This window comes from Rhamphochromis sp. 'chilingali', assembly GCF_963969265.1.
Source record: "Rhamphochromis sp. 'chilingali' genome assembly, chromosome: 20".
Lineage (NCBI taxonomy): Eukaryota > Metazoa > Chordata > Actinopteri > Cichliformes > Cichlidae > Rhamphochromis > Rhamphochromis sp. 'chilingali'.
In genome coordinates this window covers 10201082-10221223 of record NC_137947.1, presented here as the reverse complement: position 1 = coordinate 10221223, position 20142 = coordinate 10201082, and the positions used below count along the sequence as shown (strand labels likewise).

General features: G+C 42.7%; 1 protein-coding gene across 2 annotated transcripts; it reads right to left on the bottom strand.

The window, feature by feature from the left end:
- Window positions 1-965: 965 nt before the first annotated feature.
- Window positions 966-20085, bottom strand: heatr5b (HEAT repeat containing 5B). Of its 2 annotated transcripts, none has more exons than XM_080869757.1 (36): window positions 19934-20085; window positions 17486-17650; window positions 17181-17392; window positions 16430-16538; window positions 16173-16322; window positions 15427-15598; window positions 15179-15336; window positions 14794-15088; window positions 12584-12739; window positions 12193-12443; window positions 12000-12111; window positions 11749-11901; window positions 11564-11663; window positions 11337-11446; window positions 11096-11259; window positions 10773-10948; window positions 10489-10594; window positions 10204-10394; window positions 9240-9399; window positions 8866-9055; window positions 8550-8719; window positions 8308-8455; window positions 8033-8212; window positions 7700-7954; window positions 6846-7027; window positions 6693-6761; window positions 5743-5922; window positions 5406-5646; window positions 4819-5055; window positions 4477-4604; window positions 3508-3652; window positions 3113-3385; window positions 2676-2900; window positions 2375-2526; window positions 1784-1997; window positions 966-1424 (listed from the first exon to the last, which is right to left on the bottom strand). In XM_080869757.1, the coding sequence occupies exons 2-36, from the start codon at window positions 17609-17611 to the stop codon at window positions 1117-1119; spliced, it is 6198 nt and encodes a 2065-aa protein (XP_080725883.1). In that variant the 5' UTR covers window positions 17612-17650; window positions 19934-20085; the 3' UTR covers window positions 966-1116. The 2 variants fall into 2 exon arrangements, with proteins under 2 accessions (XP_080725883.1, XP_080725884.1); XM_080869758.1 differs by having other exon boundaries at window positions 14839-15088.
- Between the last annotated feature and the right edge of the window lie 57 nt (window positions 20086-20142).

The following is a 20142-nucleotide window of genomic DNA, read 5'->3' as shown; positions in this document are numbered from 1 at the left end:
GGTGGTGCTCGTTTTGCTCACCCGAATTGCCCGGACGTCCAGACCCAGTAGCAGAACTTTAGCTATAAATCATGCATTCCTATTTTATTAATCCAATTACATTTAAGTATAGTGAAAACTTCCAACAGCAATGAGGTCAAAATAAGTTTATTCATATTTTGGGGAAAAAAATGAGTGTAACATTACATTCACACAAATGTGCCAGTTATTGATGACATTGGTGAACACCAGCACATGCAGGCAGTAAACACGGGTATTTATCAGACCAAAAAAAAAAAAAATCTATGTGATGACCAGTACTTATATATACATATATATATATTTATTTATTTGTTGATTGGTGTGCAGATAACTGGAGAGTCTTAGTGAAAAATATAATGCATTTATCATTTAGTTCTAATTTTAGTCTCGATACTGGTTTGATCAACTTTAATTTATTAGCTATGCCTTTGAGCAATTAGTAGGAAGGTTTACAACATAATTTGAGAAAATACACAAAACATAAGAAATTAAAGTAACATTCATCAGTAACAACCTGGAGACCCCAAGGCCTCCTAAAAAATAAAATAAAATAAAATAAAATCAGGGAAAATTGTAGAGCAAATATTGACTTTTTCTGGAATTTTATTTCTGCCACCTGATTTATTTATTTATTTTTTGCCCTCTGTAAGTCAAAAGTCATGGTTTGTACCTGAAAACATACTTCGTAAGTAAGTTTTGAGATGATTTTTTCAAATTTCAATTTAGCTCTGCCTGAAAAAAAAAGTGTTAGAAACAAACTTCCACAGAGAGCTGGGTTTGGTGACTTGGGGGGAACAAAAAAAAAAAAGAAAGTAAAATGTAAATTGTGTGGTCTGGAAATGATACATTCACACAATTAAAATTTGCTACAAAATTTATAGCAAGCTTTTTAAAGTGAACATTCAAAGGCTTTCAAAGATATTTACATAAACGTTCTTTGAGGGGAGTACTCGTCCATCAAAACAAAGAAGAGATGTAGAATAAATAAATGCAGTTAGAAAGCATAACTGATACAGACATGACATGTGGTACAGTGTTGAAAGAAATCCAAAGAAGAAAAGATTAGTTGAGAGTGTGCGGTGCATTTTGGAGTGTTCAGAAGAAGCTCGTCTTGAGTTTAATGGTTGGTGCAGCTTGCACTGCTGGCTGAGCTTGCCTGGCTGCAGCTTTGGCTTTGCTGCTGGCCTGGTTGGCCCGTATAGCAGATTCCAGACGGGTTTTCAGCTCAGGTGCCGCTCCAATCACTATCTTGAAGGCAGCCGGATAGAGGGGGCCGATCCGCATCAAGTTCTGAAGTGCAAACTCGTGCAGGCCTTTGGAGACTTGGGGTGCAGAGGAGATGGAATTTTCATCCAAAAGGTAAGAGACGAGAGTCGGTACAAGGAGAGCGAGCAGCTGCACCCCTGTTGAACACATAAAGCAGTGATAAGTTAAAAAAAATATATATATATAATCAGTAATTAGGAGACAGTTTAAAAAAAGGAGAAGCAGAACTGTGGCCACAAATCCAATGTAATGTCATTATCTACGCAGAGATTTGCCAGATTATTAGTAAACTGAAATAAAATCGTTTTAAAAAAGTTTTTTCTTGAATGGTTGGACTAGAAATTAGAAAAGCATTAAATTCAACATTTAATTATTTATTAGTCTGATCTAGGGCAGCACAGCTAAATACTGAAGAGATCTACTTTAACAGAGTAAATGTGGCACAAAATGAACCAAATGTTGCTTCACTTGGTCCATTAAGCAGAGGAACACTTACGGTTTTGGTCTTCACCCATGCCGACCAGATTCTCCAGGACCCTGATTCCCTCCTGCACAGCCTGCAGCTCAGCAGCCGTCCCTGGGCGGCTGCGCTCCACTGCCTTCAGCTTCTCCACCATGAGTGGAGCCAGAGCGTGTATGTAGGGAGTAGAGAGGGCACGGCTGGAGTGTTGAAACACCGACAACAGCAGCTGGTAACACCGAGCCTGAACCTGTGGTAACAACAATTACATCTTTCGCTTAACTGAGCTAGACTTATGTGAACAGTGTGAAGCTGTTTTCACGCATGAACTCTGAACAATGGGAGAAGGATCCAGCCCAGGCGTTGTTCAGAGATGCCCTTTTTCACACGTGGAAATGCTACGTTTGGGTTTGGTAACAGAAGAGAGGTGCGTACAGTGCACAGCAGACCACAGCCACCGTCTAGCTGGCAAGTAAAAACCTAGTACTGATTCAGAAATTTGGGTATTCTGCACTTCCGTTAGATAATATCTAGAAAAGTTCAGAGGTACACATTTAAAAACAGATGATTTGGTTCGGTATTCAAAATTCTTTTGTTACATCTTTGTTTGTGTACATGCGAGCTTACCCAGGGGTCACTAGAGTTGAGGGCATTTCGGAAGTGGTCCATGCAGCCCTTTTGCAGGACAGTCACTCCTACAAGCTCACTGCTGGCTGACAGCAGGAAGAGTGTGATCGCTGTCAGCATACTGACCTCATCCATGTCAGGCCTGGACTCATCTAAAAAAAAAAAAAACACACAAACATGCTTTTGATTAACAGTGATGTTGTGCTTTTTTTTTTGTAGACTGGCAAGGCAAGGCAAATTTCTGCTCCACAGAAAGACAAAAAGTCAGAGTCTGATAATGAATGCGTGTGGATGAGCTCACCTGGCTGCGAATACTCAAGTACAGATGCCAGGCTGCTCCTCACAAGGCTGGTCCACTGCGTCTGCACGCTCTCCATCCGGGCTATTGGGGAGGTGAAGATGGTCTTAATGCTCTGGAGGGCAGCTGCCACAGGCACTGGCACCGAGTTGTCAGGAGTCTTTACTGCAGTTTCCTTCAGAACTCCGGTGACGAGGAAAAGCACTGTAGGTAGGATGGTCATGCTTCCTAATAAGGCAAAAATAAAATGTAAACAATGGGCTGAAAACCATGACGCTCATGTTCCTTTGCTACTTATCATTAATTAATGTCACAGAAATGCATGAAGCATCCATTAAGAGAGAGTATGTTACACTGAAATAGCAACTGACTGTGTGCGAGTTTTCCTTTCTTATTATGCATGGTATTTGTGTGTTGTTGCACTTTGCTTCAGGCCTCACCAGCTGGAGAGCAGAGCGAGGGCAGCTCTGCCAGGATGGAAACTGCGTTTGCCACCAGGCGGGCACTTTTTTCGGGTAGTCGCTGAGGCCTGAGTGGCACATGGCTGGGCGACTCCTTCACACGTGTATTAAGCTGGGGTAAGTGGCGGACCAGGATGAACACGAGCAGCTCCATGGCGGCGAACACCAGAGACTTGCCGGGGACGAGCTCCCCTGTGTCTCCTCCTTCTCCAAGGCTGGCCTGAGAGTCTTTCTCGCCATCTTCCTCTTTGCCTAAACCAAAAAAAAGTAATGACCGCTTAAACTACCACACAATTTGGTTAACTTCACTCTAAATATAGAAGCTTAAAGACAACATGCAAACCTTATATGCAGTGTAACATAATGTTTCTGACCTTTTGCTGTTTTCTGTCGCTGTAGATGGTCATGTGCAGCCCTGATGGTCTCCTGGACAACAGCAGTGACCTGAAGCTGGACAGCAGGTGGATCCCGGGTCAACAGAAGCCTGTGAAGCACGTTCAGGAGCTCCACAGCCAGCAGCTACAGCAGAAAGAAAAAGTAAACAACTACATTAATGTGACTGTGAAACATGTAGCACAAACTTCTCATTTCTCTCACATTTAGAATTCCAACTGTTTCAATTATGTATTTTTTTCTCATTTAAAGTAAAGTGCTTGATGCTTTGTAACTATCTGTTCTGGTTTGTTGAAAAGCAGAAAGCATGTCCACCATAGGATACAATTTCATATTTAAAAATGTGATTTTTATACTGTTCAGAAGCAATTTGTACTTCTTTGTTCAAATATCTTTATGGTTAGTGAGACGGCTGAGTGATCCCACACACTGTGCTCCAATTCAAATCCTCTGAAGTCCACACTTTGAAGCAGTCTGGTAGAGACACGTCCCTCTTCAAAGGCTTCACCAAATACAGCTGAGAAATACAACCTTCTTTTGCTGAATTTGTAGGATACACACGTGTGCCCTTTGAAGCCATCGGTACCCAATCATCTGTTCTGTGGGTGATCTTTTTCACCTTCTAAAGTCAGTAAATATCACAGGCCGGTGTTGTATTTATCAAATATTTGCAGTGAGGTGGTGCATGGTAAACAGATCACCTGAATTACACCACAATATGATTGCTGCAAGAGGTGATTTAAAGGGAAAACACTTTTTCTTATAGGACACTTGGGTGCTTGAATTTCTTTTAGTATTTTCTAATAAGTGAAAACTACATTAGTTATTTTATAGCTTAATGTGTAACTCATATATTCATATTTTACTAATGAGATTCTACAATAGTCATAAAAGTGGTTTAAAAATTTTCTCTCTTTTTTTACCCTATAATTTAAGCCCTGTGTGTTTACCTGGTCATCTGCAATATGTGTTTTAGCACAAGGAGTCTCGAGCAGAGTGCACAGGGCCCGCAGGCACGACATCACATGTTCAATAGGCTCTTCAGGGCGGGGAAAGCAGAGAAACTCTATACTGACACCTAAGAGAAAGAACACAAAAATGCTCTTAGTCTATATTCTTGCACATGTATTTTTCTTTCTACTACCATTCCTTCACAATTGGCCGGTGGTCCTACAGCTGTGAGGTGAACAAAAGCAGTTGCTGTTTTCTGTATTAGGTACACTATGAAGCCAGAAAATGGAAAAGTATGCTAAATGCTTTACACCGCAAATGTTAGCTATGCATTTGTTTACCTAACATTAGATGCATCCTGTCTTTGACAGACTCCTCAAAGGTCTTTATAGTGGTGGAGCCTCCCTGGGGGAGGCCAGGAGGCTTGGAGGGAGCTGATGAGACCTCCTCCTGACCTACACCTGCTCCAAACCCAGTGCTGTTCAGCCACAGGGCTACAGCATGCAGGACAGGAGCCCAGGAGCTTCGGTAGTGGAGCCTTGCTGTATCTATGGTCTCCGGGGTATAAAATGCTCCGCCTGGACACAAACACAATTATATATAATTACTTTATTAACATGTCAATGACTTTGAAAACAGCTCCAACAGAGTGCACGAGCATGTAATCTACAATCCCATTTGATTTAAGAGATGTTTTTGTTGACATTTAATCTGACACTGTCCAAATAATGTTGAACGTTTTTGGTAATATCTGGAAAAAATAAACATCAAATGATCCAAAGTGGAACATAAGACTTGAACATTGATGCTTTAACCAAGCTACATTAAAATGTTGTGTAGAAACACCACAAGGCTATATTTTGTTTCACTGAAGATATCATATTAAAACCATATTTAGCACACAGGAAGACAGGAAAGAATCTCATACCATCAGGGGGCAGCTGACTGGAAAACTCAGCAGGCAGAGTGAGCAGAGCATAGTCTCGCAGCATGGCCAGCCACAGGCGGCTTAGTGAGGGCAGCTCTGGCTGCACCAGGGTGATAAGACTGTCAGGGGGAAGCACGTCAGTTCCCAGATCCTCCTCATCCTCGTCGTCATCTCCACTTCTGACTGGTTTTGCAGGTTTAGACTCAGCCTCTTTTTTGATCTTCATTGCCACCACATAGACCTGAGTGAGAAACCATGAGTGCACGTTCAGTTTCGTTACATGCATCATTTGATTGTAAAAAAAAAGGAGCAGTTTCCTGCTCATCTTCCATCTCACCTCAGCCCACGCCTTCAGCACTGCCAGTTTCTCCATCGTGGTAGCGCTCTCACTATACAGCTGACTGGACGAGCCTTTCCCAGCCTGCACCTTGTCCAGCGACGACACAAGCAGGTTGTGGACTCGCCGCAGGTCGTTGAGGTCACTGACAACGCCACTGCCGATCCACGTACTGCACACCTGTAGTCAATGTGAGAAAGGTGAAACTGCTATGGATCTTACAGTTTTTATCTATTACAACAACGGACAATAAAATTTTATGATTCTGATTTTGATGTAAAAAATGTATTATATAACAGAGCACTTAGGCTCATTAGCCAAGCTATTAGAGGGGGTGGGAGTGTCAAACAAATGGGTATTAATAAATGGACTGACACCTTAGTGATGTAAAACTGGACCACATGTTTATAAGATTGCATTCTTCTGGGAGGAACAGCAATTAAAGTGTCAGTTCAAGGGCAGCAGCTTGTTATAAATCTGGTAGCTTATTAAACTATAAGAAAACTACAGGTCCTCTGTGACCTTCACATCCACAGATATATGTATCCTAATCCGCTTTTTCAGAGTAAGTTGTTCTCGATAAGAAAAATTAAACCCTTCAAAAAGTCTCCCAAGCAGAGAAACAGGGGAATGTCAAAGAGAGAACATCTTTTAGTAATAAGCTGACAGGCATGTTTTGTTATTTGCCCCTGTCACTCAACATTCTCATCATTCAATTAAGTCAAAAAGCATTAAGTCACAAATTTGACACTGCTGGCTTCTAAGGGGATGATGACTCACTTTGTCGTGGTAATTAAGCTGCTAACGCAGCCACAGTTCTACCATTTAACAATCAAAAAACATATTTAATGGCTGTTAATGGAAAGAAGGTTGAACACACCTCAAAAAGAGGCATAAAGTGGAATTGTAAGCAATTGAGTTGGTGAAAGAGACAGGTATGTATGGCTTACCTGGCATGCCTTTGCTGTAATGTCGGACGGCGTGTCAGGTGAAAACGCAGGTCTGAGAGCAGCTCCAACCTAAATACCCACGAGTTGCAACAAGTTTACTTTCATGCAATGTTTCTAGGTTTGGACTACGAAATAATGCAATGCTTTACTCACATTGGCCTGGTACTGTTCCAGGATAACGTGCCCCGGGAACTCGGGCTCTGGTACGGACGCAAACTTTTTAATGATGTCTTCCAAGGCCTGCAGGCCAGCCATCCTCAGCTGGTTGCTGTGGTCTGTGGCTGCCATGAAAGCCATGCGGATGAGGTCAGATAAATGGAGCACCAGCAGATCTCCTGAACGGGCAGAGATGGATGAAAAAACAACAAGGACTATGTGAGAAATACGAACCTAATTATAAACACTGGAAGGAATATGAACTCCGGGAGCAGCTACAATAATGATTTTTCCAGTCATTGTTTAGTATTTGATTTATTAATCCTTTGATGATGTGTTACACTTCAGCAAGAAGCTATAACCAGTGCTTTCTTCAGACTCTCTGCTTTAATACTTTCTTCAAGAGGAAACACTTTTGGAGTTTCAGCGTGTGCCTGCAGCGACCAGAAAGAAACCCCACATTAAATTTGGGGCTGAGATTTAATTGACTTTTAACTGAAGGGCACCTTTTGAGGGATTAGTTGGACATGCCGTCATGCAGACCAACCATCCACTGAATCCCAGTCACTCAATTTGGCTTAGCTGGTTTCAGAGCTGCAAAGTCAGTACAATGTGCTATTACGGGCAAGCCTGTAGAATAGCTCCTTATTATACAGCAAAGCTTACATAAATATTGTCTCCTATATTTACCACAGTGAACAAAACCCTCTGAACCTCTAGCTTTGTTCCATCTTTAAATGAAAGCATGTGAATAAGCAATTTCCTGTCGCACAGTAAAAGTGGCATTAATCAATCACAATTCTTTAAGTGAACTCTGCAGTAGTCTATTCTGGCAGCACAGTGAATGGTACCTTTCACATTCTTGGCCTGCGCCGAACGAGCAGCTGCCAGGTCAAAGTGTGTTTTGTCTGCATTCTCACACAGCAGGATGATGCGGCACAAACAGTCTGCTGCAAACACCCGTGTGACCCAGCGCGGCGCCACAGATGGCTTCGATTTGTCGTCTTCGCCCAGACCCGTGAACATTGTGTCATCGTCCATCTCGTCTTTTTTCTCCGAGTCTTCCTCGTCCTTTTGCACCTCAAACACAACAGCGCCCCCTACATCTGAAAGAGGACACGGGCACATTTGTGGTGAAAGATTTATAAAAGATGATTTTTGAATTTGCCGTTTTGTAGACTTACCTGTAGTTGCTGCAAGAACATCCTTGCAGAGTTTCAGCCAATGGGAAAGTTTTTCTACGGCCAAAGACGACAGCATGTGGCCGAGTGTGTCATGGATGTCTGAGCATAGCTTCCTGTCCGTCTCCCGATCCAGCATGCCAAACAGAACGCCCTCCAGACCAGTCTCTGTGATGTTTAGATCTGAACCAGAGCAAGTTAAGGCATTAGGATCCAGGTTGCATTAAGGGGAATTATTCAAACAGAATGCTCGAATCAAGTTTTGACCGTGTACTGACTGATTGCAGTGCTGTCTTTGCTGTCTCCTGCTCTCTTTGCCAGGCTCATGGCGTACTCGCAGACCTCTGCAGCTTCTCTCTGAGCAAGCTGTCTCAGGCAGGCCACTGCAGCACGACGCAGCAACAGGTGAGAGCTGCACAGGTGCACCTATGGGAACCCCAGTTCACAGCAGGAAATCAACATTCAGACTGACACAAACTCTAACTATCACATACGTACTCTAAAAGTATTTATGTCTTACACAGAGACACGGCACCAAGCTGGACAGGTTAACGTGTCGTGGAGCAAACATATGCAGCTGCTGCAAACATGAGATAGCAGCTGCCTGCACAAGAGAGTCTGAGTGGTCCTGCATTATGGCACAACCAACCAGGCAGGACGAGCGGATGGTGGAAATAGTGGCTCCATTTCCTAGCAAGACCAGCACAAAGAAACATTGTACTTAAAGACATATACTTCAGTAGCCTGCAAAGGATCAAAACCGGTTACACTGCCACCTGCTGGCTAAAAAAATACTATGGTTAATGATGTTTGTAATCTGGTTGTGCCACAGTTACCCTGCAACTCTGGTCCCACAGTAGTGATTAGAGCTCCCAGGCAGCGGCCCAGACACTGGTGAACCTCTGTGTGAGACGGGGGCACAGTGAGGAGCAGGGTGAGCACCAGAGACAGTGTAGGCTCCACATAGCCTCTGTACATGGGACCACTTGAATCCACAATTAGAGCCAGAGAGTGCAGAGCCCAAGTCTGGTGAAGACAAAAACACAGATTGAATTAATTTAGAGTGGGCCAGACCAGAATTGAAGAAAAAGACAGGGATGCATCAAAACTAGGTTTAGACATAACATTTAACAGAAAAGAAAACCAATCAAAATGTAATTTAATTATGAGTGAATATAAAAATGTACTTCTAATAAATAATTGACTGCACCTGGACTTCATGTGAAGAGCCATCCTGGGCTAGAGCCAACAAGATGCTGACACTGGTCTTTAAGTGCTGGCCAGAGCCAATTCCTCCAACATATCGATGCAGACAGCCGAGAGCCAGTGAATGGCCCGTCCTTGAAACTACATCACGAGCTGACTTCAGCCTGTAAACAGAGCAAAACAAAGACATGCATCACGTGAGTAGAGACAGATACAAAGTATGAGAGATCAACTTCAAGACAGATGAACAACAATGAAACACAAACTATAACTTTCCAAAAAGAGACATTCTGAAAATGTAGTGAGAATGTTTATTTTGTGCAATCAGGTATAAAATGACTCTCTGTCCGTCCCACTAAACGTCAAGGTGCAGTTTACATCCTTGTCTGTCCAGGCTCATTCAAGATATGTAGTGATAGACTAATATTTTTTACACCTAAAATCACTGTATTCTTAAAAACATTTATTAATGTAAGGTAAATACAGGTTATTCTGATCACAACATTGTGCACTGTAGACAATGTTTTCAATATTTATGTTATTGCAAAAATCCACACTTTTCAAACCTGGCACCTCAGAAGACTAAATCTGGCGCTCAAATCTCTCCTTCTGTCCAAAGTGTTTCTACAGATCACTAGGTTGTCATGGTAATGTTAACCACAGACCATTTTAAACAGAAAATGTTATCAATTCATCATTTTTATCCTGTTAGACACTTGTATCGTTTTTATTGGTGTATGAATTCTTGAGTTATGGCCAAAAGTAAGCTCTTTGGGCTTGACCTTTGACCTCCAAATGCTATCAAATTCATCCTCATGAATCAAACAAATCAATCAGTCAATGAAAGTGAACACTGGTGTAAAATATGAAGAAATTTTCTTTTAAGGCCTTCCTAAATATTTGATTTGAAACCATAATGTTGGACACAAAAAGCAAAGAAACAGAAATTGGAGACATGATATGCTCACTTATCAAAACTGGTCTGCGCCATTCTGGCAATGAAGGTTGCCTCTCCGACCACCTGAGCCATCCTCCCCAGGGCCTCTCCAGCAGCACAGCGCAGGATGGGATTAGGGTTGTCCAAAGCTCCCATCACCAGGGCCAGAGCTGATTTACGCACCTCCTCAGGCCCAAGAGTGCTCTTATTCTCAGCCAAACCCTACAGTTAAAGCGAAAGAGAAACATTATTTCTCACTGTAGCTATTACCTAAATGACCTACCCATTTAAGAGGATATAGAGCTTTTTTTCTTACCTTGAGGGCAGAAAGGACTGCAGTAAAGATGTTGAGTTGGACGGCTTGCTGTCGAACTCCTTTAGCCTGCTTTATGCATTCTGCAAAGTGGTCTAACATCTGCAGCCTGAATCATACCCATCAGTTAAAACACAGTATATTAATAAAAAACAGCTCAGCAACAATGCAGCGAATATAAATATATAAGGAAAATAAAGAGAGCAGCTGCAGGACAAGAAAATAAAAATAATGTTAACATGATGCAGAACCACATCAAGTCACCACAATAAGAGAGAGCGCCTTGCCTGTGTTTGAAGGAGACATGAGGGAACACCACACCAAACAGAGCCACTGAAGCATCGATAACCGACACACCCAAAGGGAGAGGTCCTGGGATGGCCTCGCCTACGGGGACGCGCAGGTAGATCGACGAGGGATCGTGCTCCAGAGCTCCGCTGCCAGACGCGCTGTTGGGCTGCAACTGTTTCACAGCAACGACACAGAAACACCAAAAGGCCAAACTTATATTTAACATTTAACGAGAGATAGTGATGACTAATCCAAATCACATACATAAAGCATCTTCAAATAAGAGCTGGGTTACTAGAACGGTCTTTTACCAACTAACCTGATCCTCTATGGACTTGTGGTCGGTCTCCTGTAGCCACGAGCCCATGAGCACGCTGTCGTCATAGTGACACAGAGAGCGCAGCAAAGACGTGGTAGTGTTGGCCGAGTTGTCGGTCAAAGTAAACTCTGCCACCAGTTCTCTCAGGAGAGCATTGAAGCTGCCTGTACGAGAGGATTACCCATTTTAAAACACCTCTCCTTAACTTATGTGAAAGCTAATGCACAAGTGACTGATTTACCTTCGTAAGTTTTTGGAGGCAAGAGAGCCAAGATGTCGTACAACCGGAGCCTCACCATAGCTGCACTTGCTTTCAGGTGGGCTCCATGTACCTTAATGATGGCAGGGACACTGAGAAAAGTCAAAATGTTACAATCATTAGACATGCAGTCGAAAAACACACAAAAAAATAAAAGAAAAAGTCAGACATTTAAGAGAAAATTACACAAAAAAAACCACCACACTCACTGAGACATCATAGTCATGGCACATTCGATAGGAGTCATCAGCCTGCGGATTACGTCTTCTGTGAGAAGCTCGGGGCAGTGGGCCACGAAACTACGCATGGCTATAAAAGAAAGGGAACGGTTTTAGTCAACACTGCGTCTCGTAACATTTTAGGGCGTGCACACTGTGGAGGTGCAAGCCTTTACCACACAGTGCTCCAGCTCTGCCCTCCAGGGTGACCTGCCAGGTGAAGGAGTCTCCTCTGGCTTTTTCGGCTTCCAGCTCCTTCTGGGAGCGAGGAAACACGTTCCTCCACAGCAGCAGCATTTTGGGGAGATGATAGCGCACAAGGGAGGGACCTGGGAACACAAATGAACACAATGTGGTCACAAAGGTGGTGGGAGAAAGAGACGATTTCTGAAAAACTCCAAAATCAGGAAGTGTCTTTGAGGCTCACCCAAAGTCATCAGGGCCCCCAGCAGAAGCCATCCAGCCTGCGTGCGCTGCAGGGACAGACGGCTGTTCTGAGCAGCTGTTCGCAGAAGGTCTTCAGCTATACTCACCACCAACTACAAGAACAGCGAGGCTAGTCAATCAAGTCTGACATACATATGAAAGAACCACTAAGGCCAAATTCTGAGGCTACACACCTTGCCCTTGGTGTGGGGGATACCCAGTGGACACTGGTGCACGCCTCCCAGCAGAGCAGCCATCGCAAAGCTGTAACCGCTTACAGCCTCAGGCGAACTCTTCAGGTTGTTGATTCTCTCAGCACAGCGGTCCAGCAGAGGGGTGAGCTGATAGGGTAGCGCAACGGCGACGCAACGCAAGCACCATGCAGCTGCCAAACGTGCTGCCATGCTTGGGTGCAGCAGCACTGAGGTCACGGTTTCAAGGAGTCCTGAAGAAGTGGATGTGGAATAAGTTATTTAAGGATTTCAGCCTTATTTTAAATTAGGATTTATGTCACATGAGCTTGTGTTACCAGAAACCCGAGAGTGACAACAGTGAATATCCTGTTTTGTATTCTGTTTATCTTACCTACAGAAGGCTCCTGGATGAGTGGTGAAGCTGTGGCACTCAAACTCTGAACCAAACTGCCCAGCTCTTTTAAAGCACACACCATAACATGCTGGCTGGCAGAGACATCACCTGCCCCTGCCTTGTTCTCCCCACTGATATCATTCACTACTGCCTCTGAAAACACAAATTTCAGGAAGAGAAGCGAGCAAAGCGATCTGTCAGCATGAACATTTTCTGGGTTATCACTTAAGTTCGTATTTTGAATACTCAATAATATTCAGAACACACTAATTTATAATGTGTGCATCATTGATGAAAAAGATTTATATCAAAGAAAAGATGCTTTGTGTCCATAATAAGTATAAATCACTAATGTTATTAGTATAATTTACACTAATCAGCCACAACATTAAAACCCGATATTGTGTAGGAAGTTGCAAGGTGGGGCCTCCTTACATCTGATTTGTTTTTCCGATCTTGAACTCTTTGTAATGTTTCTCAGACCATTCCTGAACAATATGCCGTGGCGGGTGCACTATGCTGCAGAAAAGAAAGCCAGCACCATCGGGGAATAGTGTTTCCATAAAGAGGTGTAAATTGTCTGCGGCTAGTTAGAATCAGATTAAAGCTATTTTCCTGCAGAAAATCAGAGAATCAAATTGCTTAAACTCTACTGTGTATCATGCTGATCCCCCTCTCTCTCTGGTAAACATCACACAAGATGTAAAAGAAAATGGGATTTCTTTCTGCTGTAGGTGCTTTCAAGAACAGACAGGACCACATGCAAAGTGTGGAGTATAGTGCCCCTGTGACCCTATTACCAGTTCATTACTTATACCACTTTTGGTAGCAACTAACTACCAGAAACAATCCCCAAAACCTGATATTTTATAGATAATCTGATCCAGTTGCTTAGACATCAAAAAAGTCACATCTTTACAGCTTCCAACAACTTGACTTCCTGCTACAACTCGACAAGTAACATTAAGGCAAAATAATGATTTTTATTGTTGTCACCTACACTGATTTTAATGTTGTGACTGACAGGTGCGTACCGTAGCTTCTAATAACACAACAGACCCCATTAGGCCATGCACTGTTGTCATATATTTAACTAACGACATTAAACTACAGAACCGCTACATTAAAACACAGAAGAGCACACTTCAATGTACTCCAAGAGCTCTGAGGATTTGTCTCCCCCCATTCAAAAAGAAATAAATAAAAACAGGAAATGATGGCTATAATTGTGAAAAAAGAAAAAAAATGAATAGCTGATCATTTACCGGGAACTAAAATCCTCTGAGCTCTTGAAAGACAACAGTCAAGACAGATCATATGTAGAAAAAAGGTCAATAAAACGACTTGAGGAAGAGAGTATATGAAGATGCTTCTTGAACTGTGGCATTTCATTCGGACTTTAGTGTAAATGTAAACACATATACTAGATGTCCTACTTCTATCATGGCTCCCGGTAACATTTTCCCACTTATGTTTAGCTTAGACATTTCTCAAAGTCCCATTTCAAGAAGTCTCACATATCCAACTAGATGGAAAAAAATACAGCAGCAAGTACAGAGTGAACAACAAAGAACCCAGAAGAATCCAACATTTTTAGAAATTCTGTCTTAACACCAAGAAGTTCTGAAACGTACATCGGTTTAAAGGTTGCAAAGCAAATCAGAGTAAGAAACATCCTTTGTAAACGACGTATGGGTGATTTTGAAAATAATTTTGTGATGATCAAAAGCGAAAAAAATAAATAAAATAATGCAAAACACTGTGTCTTGTTCTTTTAGATGTAATCGCATCATCCTGTCGTGTGCCTTTGCATTTAGTGGCACGTGCAGTTTTTCTGCTGGTGCATGCCAGATGCTAGATGCCAGAAAAGGTTACGCTAACTGCTCTTTAGGGTTTATAAGGCAATAACAAAATGTGAATTCACAGGCAAAAAAGCCATAAAGGCTATGCAATAATGCAAGCATGAGTACTTAATATGCTGCGCAGGTAATGGATGATCTTACTGACATTATGATACTACTTGTGGTGAAAAGGGGATATGAAGAAAGAGGAAAGTAACCTCACAGGGAGAAAGCAGAAGGAAAAGCAGAGAAATAAAAGAAAAAGAGAAGCGGTCTCTGCACACAACATAAGCACAAGCCATGCAACAGATTTCAAAACTGAATGAGGAGCGAATTAAAAGGTGATAATAATGGATGAGTACTTACTCTGTAATGCTCTGAACCGTGATATTTCCCCCCCATCCTCCTTACCCACAGCCCTCATTTGCTTGCTGATGGCTTGGCAGATTTCTTTGCCGGCTGCGATTTGTGCTTTCTCTCCAAGCAAGCCCCCCAAGGTGGCGCGCAGCATGAAGGAGACGCAGCGGCGCGAGTACACAGCCTCAACGTGAGTCTGCGTGGCCCGAGGGTGAGACACTAGGTCCAACACGTGCGACAGGAACGTGGCAAAGTTGCGCTCAAGCCACTGACCGCCAAGTGTTGTCACAAACACAACGTATGCCTAAGAAGAAATTAACGAAAAACACACATGAGATGGATGAGTCAGATGGATCGGGTTCATATTTTTAATATGTTTGAGAGTTCACCTCACCTGTGTGACGCCCACCCGCACCTCCCTGCTGACAGAGCCTCCCCCCTTCAACATCTCTCCTCCGCTCTTCAGGAAGCCAGATCCACCGCGCAGAAAGCCTGTGGCCATCAGCTCCAGCACCTCCTCCAGAGTGGCTCGCTTTACATTCTGACGCATCACTGCGAGAAGAACACGTTTAAAAAAAGAACGCGATAAAGAACAGAAGCAGTGAGCTACTCTAAAAACAACAAATCCACTCTGTAACCTACCAGCTGCTTGTTTGGGCATCAGGGCCGTGGCCATAACCGTCCCCAGCAGTTTCGCTACGGCTACCCGAACGCCATAGTTAGACCCTTCCAAGGACTTGAAACACAAAGTAGCGACGTTCTCCAGTTCAGTGGTCCACATGAATACGGCCTCATTTTGTAGCTCCAACAGGCACTGATCAGGCAAGGAGGAAAAAAATGGGACGCTATCATTACTTTTCATATAATGTGTGTACTGGTAATATCTACTTCATGACATGAATTCAGAGGCTTATGTGCACATAATGCTACAATACACACAGTAACTTGTACGCTTTCTAAACGGAAATTGAAACAGTGTATGCGGTCGACATACGTGACACAGCAAAAGCATTTAAGTCAGTGGTTTCTTCCCTTTAAAAACAGTCTGCACTCATTCTGACACACAATTGCTGTACTTGTGTCATAAAGGGAAAATTAGATCGTACTGAAAACAGTGATCACAAGTAAGCATGCGGTACCTTTACTTTTATGAGTGAAACTGAGAATGAAGCCTTGCATAACGCTCCTCAGATGGGCCTTAACAACTTAAGATCAAAAACCAAGTTTAACTGTTTTGGGAGAAAGAGTTTGAAGATTACTCTGTGTGTCTTCTACGTAGCTTTTAACTTTATGATATGGAAGGCCCCAGCAGCCCACAAAATCCCCACAAAGAAGCGCAAGATAGTTGACACATTTAAAAATCTTAACTGTGTTTTTGTGAGACCGACCTTTGCTACTGCACAGCGTACAGCCATGGACCTGTCTGTAAGCAGAGAGCGAGCATTCTTGTAGATGTCTCTGTGACAAGAAGCTGCAGCTCCACCCAGTCCACTGAGCACCTTCTGCAGACTCAGAAGGATCTCTCCTCTACCTTGTGACTACATCAATAAAATAGAAGAAAGTGACGTTACAAATCAATCCCTCCATTACTGTTCTTATATTGTAGTGTGCCTGCTCCTAGTTTTTTTACTCTCACGTGGCATACCTCTGCACTCTTTAATGCCTTTAAAAGATTATTGATGGTATCTGGAAAGGAGCTTCCCAGCATCCTCCCCATCTTCTCATAAAAAGCCCCAACACATGCCACTGCAGCACTGCAAGAAATGTGTAACAGTGCATTAACACAGCAATTCAGACAAAAATCTATGTGAAAATTCATAATTATGTAAATTAAAATATGCAATACCATGGAATACTTCATGAAAATTAATAGTTATTAACTTCTATTTATTAGACTCCTCCTTATGTTGATAAATGGTGAGACTGGCTTACATACATGAATTAGCTTTAACCTTATCTACTGTAAAATGCTGAAGGGGAAGCACAGTGGCTTAGTATGCAAAAGGGAGGCCCTGGCACGTCTGTGTATTTCACCTACCCAGAAATGAGCAGGTATGAATGACTGATGGATAAAACCCTGCAGGGCACCACTGATGCAGCTTCATCCACTGTTAAATTCCATTAACGCCAGCAAGAAACACAGCAAATCTAGTCTTGTACGCTTAATCCCTCCTTTTAAACATAAAATGTCGTTCTGCAGATTACCGTCCAGCTTAACTGCTAATACCCTTGAAGATAGGCCTACCGCACGTGCCTGGAGCTCTAAAAGCAGTTCTGAACAGCTTACATTTGAATTAAAATATGTGAAAGCTCAAGCAGACTATTAATATGCAGTTCCTGTATTTCTAAAAATAGCCAATAAAAATATACGCGGTAGTAAATAAATGGGAACTCACAGTTTTGTTGGCAAGTATGCAGGTGTGTCATCCTTGCTTTTGATGATGTCATTGCATTTATCAAGAGTCTGGAAAACAGTGAAGGTGTCACCAATGCTGTAGAGCGTAGCAAGGTTTTTGGCCAGGAGTTTTCTAGTCGGTGGTCCCGGAGCGCTGCTGATTAGTCCCGTCAGCTGTTCCACCAGCTTCTTCTGCTTCTCTTTTACATCCACCTGCATTCAAAAAAGAAGGGAAAAAAGCACAATCGAGTTACAAAACGCTTCCAATGATTCTGACTCAGAAAAGCTAAAAATCTGAATAGTCACCTTATTTGCTGCCACAAGCACTTTATCCAAAAACCGGAGCCATTCGAAGATGAAGACGGGCCTTTTTGCTTCGGTGATCTGGGCCAAAGCATCTTCATTAAGCAGGAGACTGTGAGCCAGCTCCATGGTGAGGAACCTTGAACACAGAGACGTGCGCCCTCCTCTCTGCAATGATTCACGAACACGTGACAAATTAGAGGAACAAAAAGCTTAATATACTGTTGCAACACAAGCAGTCGGTAGACCATATTTTGCTCAAACAGCTTCAGTGTGACTTGACACTGAATCTACAAGTCTTTTTGACTAAAGTGAAAGACTGGAGCACCACTTCTCTTAGAAATAATCTTAATTGGCATTTTGATGATAGCAGTAGGGAGCATTACTAGCACAAAATCTTCAATGGGTTTTCAGCTGGACTGAGTGATGGTATCAGTGTGGTAGACGTTATCTCTAACAGTGATGAATTTGCATACCGGAGTGAGACAGAACAGCTGGTGAGGAGGTGCAAAGACAATTTGATCCTGAGCAAATCTAAAACTAAAGGCTGTTGACTTTAGAAGGGAAGAAGTCCAACATCTTCCTTTCATTGGCCAAGGTCTGTTGAAAGAGTGCTTCCTGGGCACCACTATATGCCAGTCTTTATCACAGAACTTAAACACCAGTCTCACTGTTAACAAAGCCCATCAGAGACTCTACTTCCTTTGGCAGAAGTAGAGATGTATGGAAAATATGGGTTCAGTTGGGAAGCTGCAAACCATTATCATTATCATTATTATTATTATCTCCAACCTGACTTGGTAAGGTAGCACAACCAATCAGGACAAACAGCAGCCTGGAAAACATTTGAGCCTCCAACATCACTGGTTGTAGTCTGCCTTTCATAGCTCCACACTATGCCACCCAAACCACCAGGAGAGGTAGAAGCATCATCACTGTCCCCTCCTACACATCATCTGTTTAATCATCTCCCACCAGGCAAAAGATACAGGGGTATTACTACAAGAACAGAGATAGTAGCTATCTCCAAGCTATTAGGCGCTTAAATATACGCTGAACCTTCTATTATTTTTTGTTTCAATTTACCTACAGCAAGTTGTAATCATAGAATCTGAATGTATCCATCCATTCGCTTCCGCTTATCCTTTTCAGGGTCGCGGGGGGCGCTGGAGCCTATCCCAGCTGTCATACGGCGAGAGGCGGGGTACACCTTGACAGCTCGCCAGTCTGTCACACAGAGAGACAGGCAACCATTCGCACTCACATTCACATCTGTACTCACATCTATGGGCAATTTAGATTAATCAATTAACCTTTCCCCAGAAACTGCATGTCTTTGGACGGTGGGAGGAAGCTGGAGTACCCGGATGGAACCCACGCAAACAGGGGAGAACATGCAAACTCCACACATTGAACTCAGGACCTTCTTGCTGTGCGGCAACAGTGCTTGCCACCGTGCCGCCCAGAATCTGAATATATTATGCAGCAAAACTTACACGTATGTATCATGCATTTGCAATATTAACTTAACCTCTTGCACTGTGGACTGTTCCCTTCTGCAATCTAGACTCTACGCCATTCACTAAAATCACTTTAAACATAGGTACACTGACACACTGCACTACTTTTATGGGTTGATGTGTTCAATACACGTGTACTTTGTATGTTGTGCTGTATTGTGTCATTTGATGTGTCTTGTTGTATATGCAGCTGTGTTGTTGAAATGGCTCCAATAAACTTGAGCTGTGGTGACTGTGAAGGCCACTCAGTCACCACATAACATGATCAAAATCATTTTCATGCTCATCTAAAAGTTCTATCAGCTCTTGCACCTCATTGCCACCATGGAAGAGATCATTCCTAGCATGAAAGGAATACTATATTATAGGATGAAGAGAAATACTGGGAACAGCTGTGTTGATCTGCAGGTTGGACATTCCTGCTCAGGAGACAAACTCTGTACCCAACAGCATGACAGGGCCTCTCAGTTGTCTAATTTAAATGCCTCTTCTCTAACAATACGCCTGTTCAGTCAATAAACTATCACATCCATCAGCTGGACAGGTTATAACAGCCCTATAGATGCTAAGGACCAATTATCGCCATTGGAATGCCTTCGCTGTGTTCCGTACGTCAGTAATTTTAATGTCAGTGGCTGTAAAGTTATAATAGCCGCGCTCAAGTCTCGTATGGAATAACACAAAAATATTAACACTGCAGTGATGTGTTGACAGCTGTCATCCTTCAGATGTTAATACGCGAGCTAGTTAGCAACATAAGCTAGCTGCTTCCTAAAAGGGGAAAGCTAAACTCCGCGAAACACTGACGACTAAATAGGACTTTGGCTCTTCGTCGTCATTTTTTACAACCTTGAGTTGTTCAAAATATACCCCTCAGTGACAACAAACTCCCTGAAATACGGGACAAATACAGCAAAACTGTTCATCCTACCTGTGCTTCGGTGACCCAGGATGAATGACGACGACTATGGGCGGTGTCGCTGTGAAGTTTGTCCGATGTTAAACCAAACAAATAATTTAACTTAAATCATATAGCTTGTAGAATTTTGTGAAATAAACAAAAATAGACGTGACATTAATCGAGTCCATTTCACAGGACAAACACGTTCTTTTGAAATATATGCCAAATGCAGCGGAACT